General features: G+C 43.9%; 1 protein-coding gene across 4 annotated transcripts in view; it reads right to left on the bottom strand.

Moving 5' to 3' along the window:
* Positions 1–19,544, bottom strand: part of grip1 (glutamate receptor interacting protein 1) — a 766,317-nt gene that overhangs the window by 53,373 nt on the left and 693,400 nt on the right. For all 4 annotated transcript variants that reach the window (XM_060903259.1, XM_060903262.1, XM_060903263.1 and 1 more), the window contains exons 13-14: positions 13,317–13,462; positions 12,283–12,363 (exon numbers count right to left, since the gene is read on the bottom strand). In XM_060903259.1, coding sequence (XP_060759242.1) covers positions 12,283–12,363; positions 13,317–13,462 — 227 coding nt within the window. The remainder of the gene's footprint in view (positions 1–12,282; positions 12,364–13,316; positions 13,463–19,544) is intronic.

Raw genomic sequence — 19,544 nt, 5'->3', positions numbered from 1 at the left:
TTATTAGTTTGGTCCTGTATTTCCTTTCCTTCGCAATATAACGTCTTTTCTTCTCGCTTTCCGTTACTGTAGTCAGTTTTTCACGTTTCATTCGCACACTCACGTCCTCCATTTTTCTCTCCTGTTTCAAATTTGCATCCCACAATGCCTTGCGCGAACAGGGAAAGCCCACCACGTCATGCATGACGTAGTATCTTGAATTGGGTCATGGTGAAGCAGGAAAAAACAGTGGAGAATTTAGAGCCACGTGGCCCTAAACTCATTAATTGTTCTATTTTTTTTTAAAAAACCTGGGGGGTGTCATGGCTCAGGTGGTTAAGGTGCCATACCATGAATGCGGGCGACCCGGGTTCGATTCCGGCCGAGGTCATTTCCCGATCCCTTCCCGTCTCTCTCTCCCGCTCATTTCCTGTCTCTACACTGTCCTATCCAATAAAGGTGCAAAAAGCCCAAAAAAATATCTTTAAAAAAAAAAAAAAACTAATAAAATTGGAAGTCTGTGATTTGAATTCAGTAGCTTTCGGTCCACTAAACAAAAATAATTGGGTGTCGGGGGAAATTCTTTTTATGGCCTAAACTTGAAAAATCTGAAAGTCAGTACAGCTTTAATGGTGTATTTAATCAGATGTTCCACTAAAAATAACATCTCATGCCCATTCTGTTGACAAATTTGATCCTGCTAAAAGATTCTGTAGCCCTTTAAACTGTATCTGTACAGTACACACACTTAGAAAAGTGTTTCTTAATGGTTCTTTTGATAGTTGGTTGGCTTCCTAAAGGAGTTCTATATCATACACAACCTACCTGAAACACAAAACATGAAATGCTCCCTCCTGAATTTGGTCACCTGCCAATTCCAACCCACAAAACAGCTCTCCCCATCATACGATAATGAGTAATTGTGGAAGATAAAGGCTGATGAGCGTTTTCTCCAAGACGTGACGCCAACCAACCGCATATTTTCAAGCTGCATCACAGGACAGCGTAACGCATTCAGAGGAAAGTGCTATTTACCCTTTCTTCCATATACCTGAGCTTACAGGTGCCCATGACTGGCTAGATTCACAGGGAAGAGAGAACTGCCATTCCTCTCACTCAGAGGTGCTGCAGCCTACATTGAAGCTTTAAAGGTGACATATTATAGCCCTTTTCCACAAGTTGACACAGCTCCCTGAGGTCTTAATGAAATATCTATGAGGTGCTTTGGTCAAAATGCCACAAGGATAAAGCACCACTGCTCCCTTGTCACGTTGTCTAAACAGCCTTGTTCAAAATGGTTGATTTGAGGGCCTGTTCCTTTAAATGATAATGAGCCACTGTTCACCCCAACCCCTTCTTCTGCCGGCCAATCAGGTAGCACTTTCCTCATTTATTCATTCACAAAGGCAGTTCTCAAGTTGTAAAGGGAGATAGTCAGATGAAGGGGTGGCACAATTTTAAGAACTTCAGTTGTGACTAAAGGCCTCTGCATGCTCTTGCGACAAGGCTTTCGCAGATAGCTTTTCGCAGACAGTTGTAATTTATCGTTGAGTGGGGAGTAATAGGCGTGCACGATGTTATTCACCGCCACAACACAAGGGGGCGCGAAGTCACGAAATCGCTAGGAGTAGTTGGTGGGTGTGGTTAGTGGAGTGTTTATCCTCCGGAGATAGAGATAATGACTAGAACTGGAGTCGTATAGATGTACGTACTTCCTCACTTCCTCGATCAACCGCTCTTCGTGCTGCTCCATCTTCGCTCGTGTTTTTAAAAATGGCGGTCGTGAAAACAAAACAAACCGGGAAAGTAGGGAAGCGGAAGTGCGTGTACAGCGGATGTAGAGTGGACCAATCAGAGCCCTCTTGTCTGCGACGCTGTCTGTGAGGCTTCTGCGGTGGTCACAATTTTTGGGAGGTGCACGCAGAGCGTCTGCGAAGGTGGGGGGGCTACGTAGACGCTATCTGCGATGCCGTCTGCGAGGACTGGGTTGTCAGCATAAATTGGCCTTTAGGGCCTCTGCATGCTCTTGCGACAAGGCTTTCGCAGATAGCTTTTCGCAGACAGTTGTAATTTATCGTTGAGCGGGGAGTAATAGGCGTGCACGATGTTATTCACCGCCACAATGCAAGGGGGCGCGAAGTCGCGAAATCGCTAGGAGTAGTTGGTGGGTGTGGTTAGTGGAGTGTTTATCCTCCGGTTACTTATAATGACTAGAACTGGAGTCGTATAGATGTACGTACTTCCTCACTTCCTCGATCAACCGCTCTTCGTGCTGCTCCATCTTCGCTCGTGTTTTTAAAAATGGCGGTAGTGAAAACAAAACAAACCGGGAAAGTAGGGAAGCAGAAGTGCATGTACAGCGGATGTAGAGTGGACCAATCAGAGCCCTCTTGTCTGCGACGCTGTCTGCGAGGCTTCTGCGGTGGTCACAATTTTTGGGAGGTGCGCGCAGAGCGTCTGCGAAGGGGGGGCTACGCAGACGCCATCTGCGACGCCATCTGCGAGGACTGCGTTGTCAGCATAAATTGGCCTTTAGAAAGGGGAGCCTAATCTGAACGTCTTGTTCAGGCCCAAGCACCAGAGGCGTCCACCAGAGGGCGCTGCACCCTATTGTTTTCCTAAGGATTCTTCTTCATTATTATTATTATTATTATTCAAGACTTGACCATTTTTGAGGTGGTTTCCAAGGGCAAAAACTCATGAAATTTGATACACACATCAGTCCTGGCCACTGCTACTCAATGATAGAGACTTGGCCTCAGGTGTGTCCAGGGGACTCTATAGCGCCCCCACATCATTGAGACATTTGCCCAGTATATAGTTTAACTGATCCATGTCAAATTTGGCAAGTATGTGGGGTGCCCCAAGATGAACAAAATCGCAATGTACATTGTATTAGCCAGACTCAACAGGAAGCGAGTTATTTTTGGTTTTGTGCATTTTGACGTGTTATATTTTGACGTTCTCCTCCTCGGCAACTTGTTGGATTCATGCCAGATTTGGTATACCGGTGGTGCTTGGGCCCTTCATCACTGCTTGCGGCTATATTTGAAGCTTGTTTTCTGACTGGTTTGCCTTATTTCAGAGTTTGTGGGTGGCTGGCACTCCAGATACCCAAATGTCTGTTCACAAGCATTGAAAAAGTGCATTTTTCATAATATGTCCCCTCTAAGGGTTCCCCAGAGGGAAAAGCGAAGGTAAAGTATTCAGATTTTACCTGTTTTATTAAGAGTGTGGTATGAGCTGTCAAAATAAACCAGAAGCTATTTACGATCAATGCTGTCTACTTGTAGAGGAAAAAAAAATTCTGTTTGGATGCATCAAACATTTCAAGCCTGTAGGCAGCATGGTGGGTATCACCAGCTGGACCTGAGATGAGGAATAAATATTTGGATACCAAAAATATTGACGTTTCACAATGGAGAAAAAAAAAAGCACTGCAACATCATTCCTGAGAATCAATACGCTGTTTGGCTTTATAACTGCATACCCCCATACAAGTTTTTCACATCACTTGGGCCACGGACTTTGTATGGGCTCCCATCAGTGTAAATCAGCAGGTCTTACTGAAAAGAAATGACTGTGGCCAGCTTGTTGTGTTGTTGCTGGTGGTTTGTTTTTGCCACACGCTGGCTCGATGAAAGTTTACTGTATGACGCGGCCTGTAAATTTGATTTGTCTTTTTGTCCATCTGCCATCTGGTATAACTGTGACGAGTAGTCCATCCTTGCTACTGCTCGACTGTGTGCCATATTTCTCTGAAGCTTACTAGGCAAGCGTCAGGCTAAGATCACTTTCTTGATTCATGCTATGACACAGAGAAGCAAATATGCCAAACTCGCATATTCCATCATCTATAAAAGGGAACGCTCATCAAGATGAACACTGATGACTCCCAGCTATGCTGCATGAGGATGCTGTTTCACTCTAATATATGACAATATACAGCACTCAAGAAGATACCTAGTAGCATCAAAGTCACAAATCACAGCATTCTACCTAATCAGATTCCTCCATCATGGATGGGACTCTAAATGATGTAAAAATATGAAGTGGGATAAACAATAGGTCCAAGAGAGCTGTCCCTGGCTGACTTTGCCGGTTCTGGAGAAATATGACCTCGTGTCAGACATAAAGCTGGGTGGTGTTAAGCACATTACAAAGCACATAAATGAGGTGCTACTTGGAGCAGCACGAGAGCACGACCCTGCAGGCTGTTTGCCGTGTCCTCAGCATGTTGCACACAATAAGATCAGTGCAGCTGACTGTTCCCTGTGTTCTCTCTTTTTTTTTCCTGTTGTGCTCTCTCTCTCTCTTTTGTCTTTTCATCATACAAACACAGAAACCATGAACATGGTTTGCTGGCCGTGAGCTGGCTGAAGGAGGTTTATGAGCAACAAGAAGGCTCACAATGTATATCAGCCTACTACAGAGTGCACTTTATTTATTTAGGCTTCTTCTTCTTATCCCCCGCCCAAACGAAGTTTGGTGGGGGATATAGAAACGGGTTCCGTCCATCCGTCCGGTCATGTTTTCATTTCCGGGCTATATCTTTAAAACTACTGAAGATCTCATCTCATCTCATTATCTCTAGCCGCTTTATCCTTCTACAGGGTTGCAGGCAAGCTGGAGCCTATCCCAGCTGACTACGGGCGAAAGGCGGGGTACACCCTGGACAAGTCGCCAGGTCATCACAGGGCTGACACATAGACACAGACAACCATTCACACTCACATTCACACCTACGGTCAATTTAGAGTCACCAGTTAACCTAACTTGCATGTCTTTGGACTGTGGGGGAAACCAGAGCACCCGGAGGAAACCCACGCAGACAACATGCAAACTCCGCACAGAAAGGCCCTCGCCGGCCATGGGGCTCGAACCCAGGACCTTCTTGCTGTGAGGCGACAGCTCTATTCACTACACCACCGTGCCGCCCACTACTGAAGATATCTTCATGAAATTTTGTATACATATCAAGCAACATGTGAACTGGTGCCTTTTGCTATTTTGGATTTTTTTTTTTTAAAGTATTTTTCAAATTTTTACATGAAAAATAGATTTTGACTTAGTTTCTAAGAGCAATGCTCGTTTCCGGAGCATATATCCAAAACTATTCATGATATGGATTTGAAACTTGGTATACATGTTAACAAGGTGGTGTAGATGTGCCTTTTCATACTAAGAAATTTGAGAAGTTTTCATTTTTCATGTGTCCATGGAAACAATTTCAGACTTGGTCTCTCAGGTTAGTCTTAGGGGTAGGTTTTGTTTCCGGAGCAGAACTTGAAAACTGTTACCCCTTTTCCACCAAATCAGTTCCAGGGCTGGTTCAGGGCCAGCGCTGGTGCTGGTTCACAACTCGTTCAACTTGCGAGCCAGCTGAGAACCAGTTTGCTTTTCCATAGCTCAGGGTGCTAAGCGGATCCACGTCATTATGTCGCTGTATACATCAGTTACGTCGCTGCATTTGTATAAACCTTGGCGCAAACATCGTAGCAACAACAACACGGAGAAGAAGCAGCAGCAGCAATAATAATGGATGGCTTCACGTTTGTACAGCTGCTGCTTCTCGCCGCTTAAAAATGGCAACCTTTCGTGATCTTGCTATTGTTGTTGGTCTTAACAATTCCGCCCCCCTGCTGACGTAAGCGGTTCTTTCCTCTGGCCCAGCAGAGAGTTGGTGCTAGCCTGGAACCGGTTTTTCTGGCCCCAGAGCCAGTTCTTTGTCAGTGGAAACAGAAAACCCGGTTCCAAACTAAGCACTGGCCCCGAACCAGCCCTGGAACTGCTGTGGTGGAAAAGGGGCATATGAGTGGTATGGTCTTGAAAGTTGGTATATGTGTTGATTAAGTAATGTGATCCTAAAGTTGGTATATGTGTTGATTAAGTAATGTGATCCTTTTGATCCTAAGAAATGTGAGAAATTTTAATTTTTAGCTCACCTGGACCAAAGGTCTGGTGGGCTTATGCCATAGGCTGCTGAGGTCAGTGTAAAGAGGTAGGCTTGGTTTCCTGCAGCAGAACTTGAAAAATGTGACAAATATCATCTTGAAACTTGGTATATAGTTGGTATATAGGGCGGGGGATATAGATGACTCTGTCTTCTTGTTCTTCTTCTTGTGTGTATGCACCAGCAGCACCAAGTCAAATTTCCAGCACATGTAATGTGTGTTCGGCCAATACAACCGGTTATGACTCCATGTGACACACTGTACCCTGGAAAATTGCATTTGAGAGGGTGGTATTTATCACTTCTAGCAAAATTAGGCTATATGATGCACCTCTGAAGAACTCCTTTTTCCACTGCTGAAAATCAGATTCCCGATATATCTGAAAGGGTAGTGTGGGTCTGAGATCCTAGAAAATGTAGAAAGCTCAGCTAAGAGAATATTTTTCAGAAGATCCTAAAGGTAGTGCAGCAAATCCTAAAAGCACAGCTTGTTCATTTAATAGGGCACTTCATAAAAGTTAGAAAATATTCAAAATGGATCACTTTATTCACACCCCGAGACAGCCCTGATCGGCATGTTCCTCTAAACTTTATTCTATTACAGATGGTTGAATACAGCTGCAGATGGTTGGACAGGTGCAAAGAGCCAACCTACAGTCAAAACTCATCTCATCTCATCTCATCATCTCTAGCCGCTTTATCCTTCTACAGGGTCGCAGGCAAGCTGGAGCCTATCCCAGCTGACTACGGGCGAAAGGCGGGGTACACCCTGGACAAGTCGCCAGGTCATCGCAGGGCTGACACATAGACACAGACAACCATTCACACTCACGTTCACACCTACGGTCAATTTAGTCTCACCAGTTAACCTAACCTGCATGTCTTTGGACTGTGGGGGAAACCGGAGCACCCGGAGGAAACCCACGCGGACACGGGGAGAACATGCAAACTCCACACAGAAAGGCCCTCGCCGGCCACGGGGCTCGAACCCGGACCTTCTTGCTGTGAGGCGACAGCGCTAACCACTACACCACCGTGCCACCCCAGTCAAAACTCAAAAATACAAATTTTATGTAAACTATACCAAGGGTGAAATATCCATACTCTCAGAAAACAAAGTACATTACTGTACCTTTAGGGGTACAATGACTTGTCACTGGGGCAGTACCCTCTAAAGTACTTATTTGTACCATTTATATACCGATTAGGAACATACATGTACCTTACTGACGCTAAAAAAGTACACATAGTTACTTTGAAGTCCAATAATGAGCCCTAGGGGGTACATTAGTGTAGACTGTTCCTTGGGGGACAGAAATGGACTCCTACTGTACCCCTATTTCTGACTGTCCAGGATTCCTAGGGACAAGCAGACACTTTCAGAGTGGTCCAAGTTTTTATGTTCTACTTAAATAGCTACTTTTCAGTGAGATGTTAAACACTTGATGCTTAGTAAACGTACAGCGTTACCACTTAGGTAATGTTCTAGCTAGTTAGGCAATGCTAATCTTAGCTTGTTGAGTACTGTTAAAGGAGAACTGAAGTCATTTTTAAACTTGCTTTATTTCTTAATTAACATGTTATTCAGTTACGTTTTCGGTTTTAGTAACCTTATATCGTGACTCGTATCGGCAACTAATTGCAATCAAATATTATCGGCCTATTCGGTTTTTAGCCATGTTGAATTTAGTTCGTTTGGTCCACGGCAGGCGTCACTTATCCGTGCGATCTTCACGAGACTTGTGCAAGCCTTCGAAACGTGACGTGTCAGCCAGGTGTCAGTGCCGCCATTTTGAAAACTGTTTTCCAAACAAAATATTGCACAAAGATGAGTTTAAATGACGATTACTGCCTACTTTTTTCAAACTTTCCTGATTGCTATCAAAACAAACAAAACTTCCAGCTTGATTACGTCAGCATTCGAAAGAGGGCGCGCGCGTCTTTTGACACCGTTGGTAGATGTTGGTCACTTTGATTTCCGCTGTACGTTTTACTTCCGTCCTACAATGTCTCGCACAGGTCTCAACGAATCTCGTTTACGGCCATTGCTTTGACATATGGACTGATATATTACAGAGCGTATTTCAAACACTTATAACTTGCTATAGCAGTGACAAAATAGCTATCAACAATACATTCCTATATTTAATAAAACGAGATAAATAGAATTTTGATCATAAAAAATTTGCCTTCAGTTCTCCTTTAACAGCCAAAGTAAATCCATTTACCTTGTTACACTTCATACCTTATTTTTTGACTCCATTAACTCTAATCCATGTCTATTCACTTCACGTATACTAGCGTGTAAAATGGCTATGATTGGGTAAATGCTGGACCACTCCAGCATTTACCCAAGATTGGTTCTGATTTACCAATCTTATTCTCAGGAAGTTCAAAACAAAGAAAAAAAACATTGTCAAAATGTCCATTTATTAAATACACAACAGAAAAAAATATTTAAGCAGATGTGTATATAATTCAATTACCTGAAATATAGTATATTTTCAAAAACTTTTGTCAAATTCCCAATCCACATACGTATCTTATACCAGACTTAAGTTTTTCAGGAGAACACAAATGAATTACATCACCACTGCACAATAAATGTAAGGAGAATGGACTGCACTCAGGCAATAAATTCTCTTTGCTGGACCAAGCAGTGATGAAACTTCTGGTTAAGGTAATGAGCATTCATCATGGAGGGCGGGGAAGGGCGCACTGAGCATCTCTGTCCAGAGGAACAAAAGACATTACAGGTGATTCTCTCTTTGTCTCAGAATGACCTTCTTGAAAATTAAAGAGGTGGTAAATACAAGATATGAACGGTGGAAAAAAGACCAAGCGAGTTGAACGGCAAGTGCAGGGAATCAGTTGGAACCTAATGCTGGCTATTAGTGAGGTCTGATTTTGACAAACAGTGAGGCTGACAAATATTCAGAGACTGTGAGAGTTGAAACCAGTAATCATATATTGCATTTTCTATATTTATATACTGCTTCCAAAATATTCAAATGCACTTAAAAAAAATAATCAGCTGGCATTTTTCTCGATGATGTACGGAATTCATAACTGACCCAGAAGGTCCATCTGTGGCTAATTCATTCCCTAAATATCATCTGTAGCTATAAATGGAGAATTCAAGCCTGTAGTGTGTAATTCTGTAATGAGTCGTGTCTGAAACTGTCAAAGACAAATGCTTTGTTGCTTCGTGCCTACTTACAGCAAAGCCCTTTAATAGCTCTTTCCATTTTCCATTTCCAGGCACCGAGGCAAAGAAGCAATTAAAATCAATCTAAGCATCGATGGGGGGGTGAAACTTAGAGGACGCAGCGACATACAGGAGTCACTGTATTACTTGGTACTGCCTCTCCAATCACGAGGCATGGGGCAGAAACGGGCAGAAGTTGGGGCAGGTGTAAACCAATGGAGATTTTTATGTGATTATTTTAGTATCACTTTCGCTGGGGTCATTATCTACTACTCTTTTTTTTTTTTTGGCAAAACTGACCTGTCATGAGCAAACCATCTGGAGAGTTGCATGTTTTGACGAATCAGACACGACAGAAAAACTCATGACATTATCCACTAACAGTCTTTAAATCCAGTTACTAATTTATCTATTATTTTTCCCCTGAACCTTTTACAGCCAGGGACCCCTTTAGCTGTATAAATAAATAAATTCATAAATAAATTCCATGCCATCTCCCTCAGCACAGATTAATTTTATGAACTGGAGAAATATTAGGCTCATAAATCAAATGTGTATAATCATTTTCTGGCTATTTATTAGTGCCACAGTGCTTTTTAATCGTGAACTTTTCACTGACAGAACACATTAAATCCAAGTTGACATTCTCTACAGGCTTGGGTTTTTTTTCCCCCAAATATTAAGGTTTGGGTTAAACCTTTTTGATTCAAGGGGCCAGTCAAACAGACTAATAACTATATAAATGTAATAATTCATACAACTTGGATAATGGCAAGATGTGATTTCCACCACTGCAACAAAATTAAAAATATCACAGACCCCCTGGCTTTGCTTCTCGGATCCCACATTGAGAGCCGCGCCGTGAGAATTCCTTTCTTGGCATTTTTTGGTTTCATTTCCCAGTCTCAACAGTGCATACAACTATCTTACAATACAGCCCAGCATTGTGTGAAAAATCTTTGTCGAAGAAACATTTGGTGGATTTTGAATTCCATGTGTTTCAGGAGAAATGGACATTTCCAGAAATGTCTTCTGGGACATTAATCAAAAAATCATGCGTTTCATTTGCTCCCAAAAAGTGGCTGTGAACAAAGAATTAAATATTTAAAGGCTTTATGAAAACAGCCATGGTAAAAAGTATTGCCAGTATACTGGGCAGCTACAGAAACACAAAGAAATTAGATAATTAAAGCTCGTACAGTCTGTTTTCAGTCACAGTCATGAGATCAATGATGCTCCTATGATAGCCATTCAGGCTTTCGTCTAAACGGGGGAACAGGGGCGCTGCGCCCTCTTACTCTCGGCGTGCGCCCCCTTACCGACTCCGTGAAAACATCCCAGCAACACTACATGACAATGTGTCTGATCATCAAATACGTTAAAATTACTCCAAAAACATTCCAATCATAGTAGATACACCGCCAGACGGTGCAAAAACAATCCGAATTGGCGTTTTCCAGACTGAGGCGCCATGTTTAGTTGTTTACTTGTCACGGCTGCTCTCACGAGATTTGACATGGGTTCCATACAAGGTCAGCTGACTTGTAGAGTGAGATTTCTCGAGACTGAATGACCTTTCACCCACCGGCGCGGGAGCTTTTGACAGAAGTAGTTCGCGAGTTGTTTTTGTTGACACTTGGGCATTTAAAGATGTCGTCCCGCAGCACGAAACGGAAGAAAGCCAAAGACTGTCCGGGGCAGAAGAAGATTACTTCTTTCTTTTTCAATGTTGACAGACAATTTGTTACAATTTCCCTCTCAGATACTCAGAATGTCCCATTGGAGAATTTTTCAAAGGCTTTGCACGGCGGGGGGGGACAACCGGCACCCACCCCCGCTTCGCGCCCTCACCATGGTGAGCGCCCTCATACTAAATTTTTCTAGAAAAAACCCTGCCATTGGTAGCAATTTGTCTGTATTATGTTTATTGTTCTCAGGTTATAGCAAACTGCATTGCCTGTTGGATTCATATAAATAGGCCAGTCACTGATGCCAATTTAAATAACCACTTTAAAATGAATAAGCCACATAACCTATTATTAATGACAAATGGTTGGTTGGTTGTGTTTGGTGCCCACCCAATGAGATTTTGACCATCATGGCCCCTAGCCCCAGGCTTACTCAGCTAGAATGTATGTAATTGGCATGCTGCTGTGTTTCAGAGCTGATATCTAGCATGCATACACTCTCAGAATATAAAGTATATTATTGTACCCTTAGGAGTACAGTGACTTGTCACTGGGGTAGTACATTATGTTACATTAATGGCATTTAGCAGACACTCTTATCCAGAGTGACATACAATGCACCCAGAGCAGCCTGGGGAGCAGTTGAGGGTTAGGTGGCACTTCAGCCATTCCTGCTGGTCCAGGGAATCGAACCAGCAACCTTTGGGTCCCAAAGCTGCTTCTCTAACTATTCGGCCATGAGTTCCCATGGCTTTCAAGTCAGAACCCTCTCAAGTACTTATTTGCACCCTTTATACACTGAGAACATATATGTACCTTTTTGGCCCTAAAAAGGTACGCATAGTTACCTTGAGGTCCAATAATGAGCCCTAGGGGGTACACTGGTGTAGACTGTACCTTGGGGGACAGAAATGGACTCCTACTGTACCCCTATTTCTGACAGGGTACTACAGTATAGTATTGTCAGCAATCCTAATTATAATGACACACCATTGGTGCGGCGGCACGGTGGTGTAGTGGTTAGCGCTGTCGCCTCACAGCAAGAAGGTCCTGGGTTCGAGCCCCGTGGCCAGCGAGGGCCTTTCTGTGCGGAGTTTGCATGTTCTCCCCGTGTCCGTGTGGGTTTCCTCCGGGTGCTCCGGTTTCCCCCACAGTCCAAAGACATGCAGGTTAGGTTAACTGGTGACTCTAAATTGACCGTAGGTGTGAATGTGAGTGTGAATGGTTGTCTGTGTCTATGTGTCAGCCCTGTGATGACCTGGCGACTTATCCAGGGTGTACCCTGCCTTTCGCCCGTAGTCAGCTGGGATAGGCTCCAGCTTGCCTGCGACCCTGTAGAACAGGATAAAGCGGCTACAGATAAGGAGATGAGATGAGACACCATTGGTGCTTGGCCCCCTAATGAGATAATTTATGGATTGATATGTGTAGAAGAGAAAGAACCAAACACTCACAGCTGATGGTGATGCCCAGTTCCACTCCTGGCTTCTTTGGTAGCTTCACATGGAAGGTGCCACTGCTTGGGATAACAGACTCTAAAGGAGAGAAAAGACAGGGCTCAGAAATAAACAGCGACATTCATCCAGGTGAGTGAAAAGTGCTCAGAATTTAGATAACAAAGCCTCCAATCCTTTTTTCTGACAGCATCACAGACACTCATGATAGCAGATTTATAGAGGTTAGTCTGGAGCAAGAGATGGTTACAATAACTATTGGAGCAAAGTGCCCCCTTTTTCTCTGAGTGCACAGATACAAAGGACCTTAGATGATGGCAAAAGCATCAAAGCACCATACGAAGAAATTCGACTGCCTTCTGATGGATTGCAATTACACATGTGCACCACAAAGGCCACTTTTTTTAAAAAAAAAAACATCTCTCAAAAATTCAGAAAAACTCATTCCTTTGTCAGGAGCAGAGCACATCCTTTCTGTGCTGAAACATCTTGATTCATGGTCAAAAAACTTTCCCGTCCATTTCTTTTCCTGCCTGCATTCTCCGGAAAATCTGCGACTGCTCAGTGAGGAAGAAATGATCACTGTCATCTATCATTTTGAGACAAAAAATACAATCGTCCTGTCAGAGAACTTGTGCTAGTAATGTGCATTACTAGTCTTTTTTTTCTGCTTTATGTGAAGTTGATGTTTGTGTATGCAGAAATGGAAAAGAATTTGGCTCGAAAATCCCACATATTAATTACAATATGCGTGTAGGATGGTGAGCTTTTGGCAGGATTGAGGCTCACATAAAGCTCAACATGGGAGCGACTGATCAGTTCTGCATTTTCATACCTCCACCAACACAAACACACAGCCTCAGGATTGTACTTTTGGATGGCTTTCAATTCACTGTTGTCCGATAGGCTGAGTCTGATCATTTGTAAGCAGTAAACAGGTGGCAGACAGCTTGGATCACATCATAATAAACGAGACTTGTGATGTTTTTGTGGAAACAAATGGGCTGCTGAATGAACATGCTGTGCATCCTTACCTGCTACATCAAACTCAATTTCCAGTGTGACTTTGCTGGTAATACTGGAGTCACGCAGCAGCTGGTTGGTCTCTTCCAGTGTGCTGTCCTCTGTGGGGATCCCATTGATGGACAGGAGTCGGTCTCCAATCTGCAAGACTCCACACCTGTGTACAATCAACCATAAAAGAATCACCTCATTAGAAAACTCCTGAGAAACGGCACAGAAACGAAGCAACAAATTAACATCAAAATGGATTTATAACCCAGCACTGCTGAATGCTCGATTCTGATTGGTCAGAAGGTGCGGATATAGTTTTCCATAAGGAAATGCTTATTTAACGTTTTTCTCCAGTGTCAGAATAAGAGCCAGAGGTAAAACCGTAACCTGAAATTTTTTTATGAGTAAGAAAGTCTTTAGGACAGAAGATTCTTGGTAACATCTATCCATTATCTGTAGCCACTTATCCTGTACAGGGTTGCAAACAAGCTGGAGCCTATCCCAGCTGACTACGGGTGAAAGGCGGGGTACACCCTGGACAAGTCGCCAGGTCATCACAGGGCTGACACATAGACACAGACAACCATTCACACTCACATTCACACCTACGGTCAATTTAGAGTCACCAGTTAACCTAACCTGCATGTCTTTGGACTGTGGGGGAAACCGGAGCACCCGGAGGAAACCCACGCGGACACGGGGAGAACATGCAAACTCCACACAGAAAGCCCCTCGTCGGCTGCTGGGCTCGGACCCAGGACCTTCTTGTGGTGAGGCGACAGCGCTAACCACTACACCACCGTGCCGCCCTCCTTGGTAACATGACAAACTGTATTTTTTGTTTTGTCTTAAGTAACTTCACGAAAGATGGGAAAAAAGGCTGGTGAGGTAACGTCTGTTTAGAGCTGTTATAACACAAGTAATAACAGGAATTATTCTATCCACATTCACTGGATATGAGCAATCGGACACCCTGATTAGCTACTCTACTACTAGGATATCAGCTCATATACCGCGAGTAGAGAAAAACAAAATGGCAGAGCGTGTTACTGAACCAACCGAGGACGAAATAAAAACTTACGCAAAAACAAAACACCAAAAAATACAAAAAAAAGCAACAAAATATAGAATAAAAGTATTTGATGGTAAGAAAGTTTTTTTTTTTTACTTTTTCAAGAATTATTATAGCAGCATTTTTCACAAATTGCTCCTGTCATTTCGCCGGGTTTGTTTACATTCTAAGCGGAAATGATTTTGTCGGACGTTTTGTATAAAGTTTTTATTTATCGAATTTGCAAAAAACAAAAATGCTCTGCTTCTCAAAATCCAGTGACTGTGGATAGAATAAAACGGTTATTCCACTCAATCTCGTCATACATGGCTTATAGCCAACTCGGTGCTACGCGCCTCTTCAGCTATCAGCTCATGTACGATTCGATTTTGTGGAATAACTGTTAAATAACTTGTTTTGCAGATGCTCCACAACATAAAATGTAACTATAAACAAAATAGAAAGTATGTGTCATTCTTTAATTAATAAATATGTATAATCACTGGCTAGATGGAGGGCAGCCATGGCCTAAAGGTTAGAGAAGCAGATCTAGGACCAAAAGGTTGCCAGTTCTGCAGATGTTAAAGGACCGCAGCCTCCTAAGGAAGTATAGCCTGCTTATACAGGAAGTATACCCTTCCTGTATAAGTATTTGGTGTTGCAAGTCCAGTCCAGCTTGCTGTCCAGCCACAGCCCGAGGTACTTGTAGGAATCCACAGCCTCCACCTCAACCAGAACTGGTCATGACCTTGGTCTGGACCTCCCAAAGTCAATGACCAGCTCCTTGGTCTTCGAGGTGTTGAGCTGCAGGGCACTTTAGCCATGGATGTAGAGGGAGGGAAAATTCACTGTTTCCACCCACACAGGGAATCGAACTGGCAACCTTTTGGTCCTAGATCTGCTTCTCTAACCTTTAGGCCATGGCTGCCCTCCATCTAGCCAGTGATTAGACATATTTATTAATTAAAGAATGACACATACTTTCTATTTTGTTTATAGTTACATTTTATGTTGTGGAGCATCTGCAAAACAAGTTATTTAACAGTTATTCCTAACACCCAACTGCTCCCCAGGTACTGCAGCACAGCTATGTGTGTGTGCTCACTACTCACTTGTGTGTGTGTTCACTGCTTCAAATGAGTGAAATGCAGAGAAAGAAGTTCACTGTGCTGTAATGTATATGTGACAAATAAAGACTTCTTCAAAGCCCTTTTCTTCTTCTGTGGTACAAGGAAAATAGTCTACTATTGGATTTTAATCGGCCTCTGTATCACACCTCTCTTTCTTTGATTATTTTTCTCGAAGAGCAAGTGCTTCATTCTATACATTCGACAACAGAGTATACATCTTATGTACAGAGTACACGTGTAAAGGTTTGTACCCCCAATGATTTTTGAACACAAAAAGCTTTCATCTTATATATACACACTTACACTTGCCAGCCATTTTATTAGGAACACCCTTACAACTTAGATTAGATAAAATTTATTGATCCCTTTGGGTGGGTTCCCTCAGGGAAATTGAGATTCCAGCAGCATCATTACAGATAAACAGAAAAGAAATAGAGAAAACTTCTAGATAAATTAAAATAAATTAAGTATTTACATATACAAATAGAAAAAGAATAAGATATGGGGAAGAGAGGAAGGGGGAGGGGGGAAGGAGGGGGGTAAAGTGGGGAGAAAGGGGGGGCAGCGGCAGGAGAGATATTGCACTTTATATTGCACGTTATATTGCACATTGTCCGGTATTGCTTATTGTTAGGCAAGGCTACTGCTCCTTCCCGTCCTCTGTCCTCCTGTTACCCCTCCTCCCCCCCAGAGAGGAGTTGTACAGTCTGATGGCGTGAGGGACAAAGGAGTTTTTGAATCTGTTCGTCCTGCACTTGGGAAGGAGCATTCTGTCACTGAACAGGCTCCTCTGGTTGCTGATGACGGTGTGCAAAGGGTGACTGGCATTGTCCATGATGTTCAATAGTTTGTCCATAGACCTCTTCTCTGCCACTGTCACCAGAGAGTCCTGCTTCATGCCGACCACAGAGCCGGCCCGCCTGATCAGTTTGTCCAGCCTGGATGTGTCCTTCTTGGATGTGCTGCCCCCCCAGCACACCACGGTGTAAAACAGGACACTGGCGACCACAGACTGATAGAACATCCACAGAAGTTTCCTGCAGATGTTAAAGGACCGCAGCCTCCTAAGGAAGTATAGCCTGCTCTGTCCCTTCCTGTATAAGTGTTTGGTGTTGCAAGTCCAGTCCAGCTTGCTGTCCAGCCACAGCCCGAGGTACTTGTAGGAATCCACAGCCTCCACCTCGACTCCCTCGATCAGAACTGGTCGTGACCTTGGTCTGGGCCTCCCAAAGTCAATGACCAGCTCCTTGGTCTTCGAGGTGTTGAGCTGCAGATGGTTCCTGTTGTACCACACAGCAAAGTCCCTCACCAGGCTCCTATACTCCTCCTCTCTGTCGTCACTAATGCACCCAATGATGGCTGTGTCATGGACAAACTTCTGAATGTGACACAGCTCCGAGTTGTAGCAGAAGTCCGCGGTGTACAGGGTGAAGAGAAGAGGGGCCAGCACCGTGCCCTGGGGTGCTCCGGTGCTGCTAATCACAGTGTCAGACGTGATGTCCTTCAGCCTGACGTACTGTGGCCTGTCAGTGAGGTAGCTGGAGATCCAGGTGACCAGGCAGGGGTCCACTCGCATCCTGTTCAGTTTGTCCTGAAGCAATAGGGGCTGGATGGTGTTGAAGGCACTCGAGAAGTCCAAGAAGAGGATCCTCACTGTGCCATTTCCCTTATCCAGATGCGAGTGGGCTCGGTGTAGCAGGTAGAGGATGGCGTCTTCCACACCGACACCTGCCTGGTACGCAAACTGCAGACAGTCCTGGGCATGTTGTACCTGGGGTCTGAGGAGGCTGAGGAAGAGCCGCTCCAGCGTCTTCATCAGATGTGAAGTGAGTGCCACCGGTCGGAAGTCGCTCAGCTCGCTGGGCCGATTCTTTTTGGGAACTGGAATGATACATGATGTCTTCCAGAGGGTTGGCACTCTCCCCAGCTGTAGGCTAAGGTTGAAGATGCGTTGGAGTGGTTCACCCAGTTCAGCAGCACAGGTCTTCAGTAGTCGGGGACACACCTTGTCCAGGCCTGCTGCTTTCCTGGGGTGAAGCTTCCTCAGCTGACCTCTGACCTGGTCTGCAGTAATGCATGGAGGAGTCTGTGTTGAGGTGGGGGAGGAGGGGGTTGCTGTGATGACTGGGGGGAGGTGTGTTGAGGGAAGAAGGAGAGATGGCTGCAGTGAGGGAGGGGGTGTGGGGGACGTGGGCTGGTTGAACCGATTGAAAGTCATTCAACTCATTCACCCTCTCCACTGTCCCCTCAACAACTCTGGTCTTTGTATTGTGGCCTGTGATGGTTTTCACACCTTCCCAGACCTCCCTCATGCTGTTCTCCTTCAGCTTCTGCTCCACCTTGGAGCAGAAGCTCCAGCTTCTGGAGAAGCTTCTCCAGCTTCTCCTCCAACTGCTGTTTTATGCACTTATGTAAATCAGCAAATCCCTTGACAGCAGCACGATGCATAAAATCATGCAGATATGAATCAAGAGCTTCAGTTAATGTTCACTTCAGACATCAGAATGGGAAAAAATTGTGATCTCAAAGTGTGACTTTCACCGTAGCGTGGGTGTTGGTTTGAGCCAGATGGAGTGGTTTGAGTGTTTCAGAAACTGCTGATCTCCTGGGGTTTTCACACACAACAGTCTCTAGAGGTTCACAGAATGGCGCAGGGGAAAAAAAAATTGAGTGAGCGACAGTTCTGTGGGTGGAAACAAACGCCTTGTTGATAAGAGAGGGTCAGAGGAAAATGGCCAGATTGGTTCGAGCTGCCAGGAAGGATATAGCAGCTCATAGCAACTCTTTACAATCGTGGTGAGCAGAAAAGCATCTCAGCATGCAACAGCAGAAAACCAGATTGGGTTCCAGTCCTGCAGCCAAGAACAGGAATCTTAGAATCAAGAACAAGTTCCTATTAAAGTGGCCAGTGAGTGTACTGTATCTTACATATTTCTTGCGGTTTATCTACCAAAAATATCCATAATTCCAAAATGTTAAAAATGAAATGCAATAATGGAACAATTCAAAAAATTAAAGCAACTCAGCAAAAAAATATTTTAAAATAAGTTTTTCCATCATATTCATAGTCTCCAGACCTGGGGGGTATTTTATGAAGCAAGCAAATAAAATCCTGCCTTATTTTAAATAGCCTCAATTAAACTAGCCAGAGAGAAAACTCCACGTTCAATATGTTCCACGAACAAACTCCAGCTGTGGTGTCTTCCTGCTGATTCAAGTCTGGTGGACTAATCGAGGGAAACTTTTCCAACAACAACTTTACACGGTGGTGTAGCGGTTAGCACTGTCGCCTCACATCAAGAAGGTCCTGGGTTCAAGCCCAGCAGACGGCGAGGGCCTTTCTGTGTGGAGTTTGCATGTTCTCCCTGTGTCTGCGCAGGTTTCCCCCACAGTCCAAAGACATGCAGGTTAGGCTAACTGGTGGCTCTAAATTGACCGTAGGTGTGAGTGTGAATGGTTGTTTGTGTCTGTGTCAGCCCTGCGATAACCTGGCGACTTGTCCAGGGTGTACCTCACCCATAGTCAGCTGGGATAGGCCCCAGCTTGCCTGCGACCCTGTACAGGATAAGCGGCTACAGATAATGGATGGATGGATGGATGGATGGATGGATGGATGGAAAAAGGAAACCCACCGAGTATTAATGAAGCTTTGGATGCTGTCTGGCAGAATGAGTAAGAAACCACCATTTAAAACATGTCTAGATATTCAAATTCTTTATGGGCAAAAACTAATAATATTGTACAATCATTTCTTTAGACTATAACAGTCACACAACAGATGGAAAATACTTGTAGAGCCCAAATTAAATAACTTATTCATGGTTGTTCATCATTAATTTCATTCCAATTATTCAGATTTCGAAGAAGCATGAGCGCAGTGAAACATGGAGGCCAGTATTAAATATAAACATATACTATTTCAGACTGGTAAGTCCAAAACTTCTTGAATAATTTAAGCACAGAAAAAAAAAAAAGAAACCAATTGCATATTTGAGCAACCAAAAGGAAGGCTCCAGGAAAAGTAACTACGGGCACGCTTGAGTGTAAATCAGACCCGGGCATTTTCC

The sequence above is a fragment of the Neoarius graeffei genome, chromosome 21 (assembly GCF_027579695.1).
Source record: "Neoarius graeffei isolate fNeoGra1 chromosome 21, fNeoGra1.pri, whole genome shotgun sequence".
NCBI classification, from domain to species: domain Eukaryota; kingdom Metazoa; phylum Chordata; class Actinopteri; order Siluriformes; family Ariidae; genus Neoarius; species Neoarius graeffei.
The sequence above is the reverse complement of the archived record's forward strand: the minus strand, read 5'-3'. Positions and strand labels throughout refer to the sequence as shown.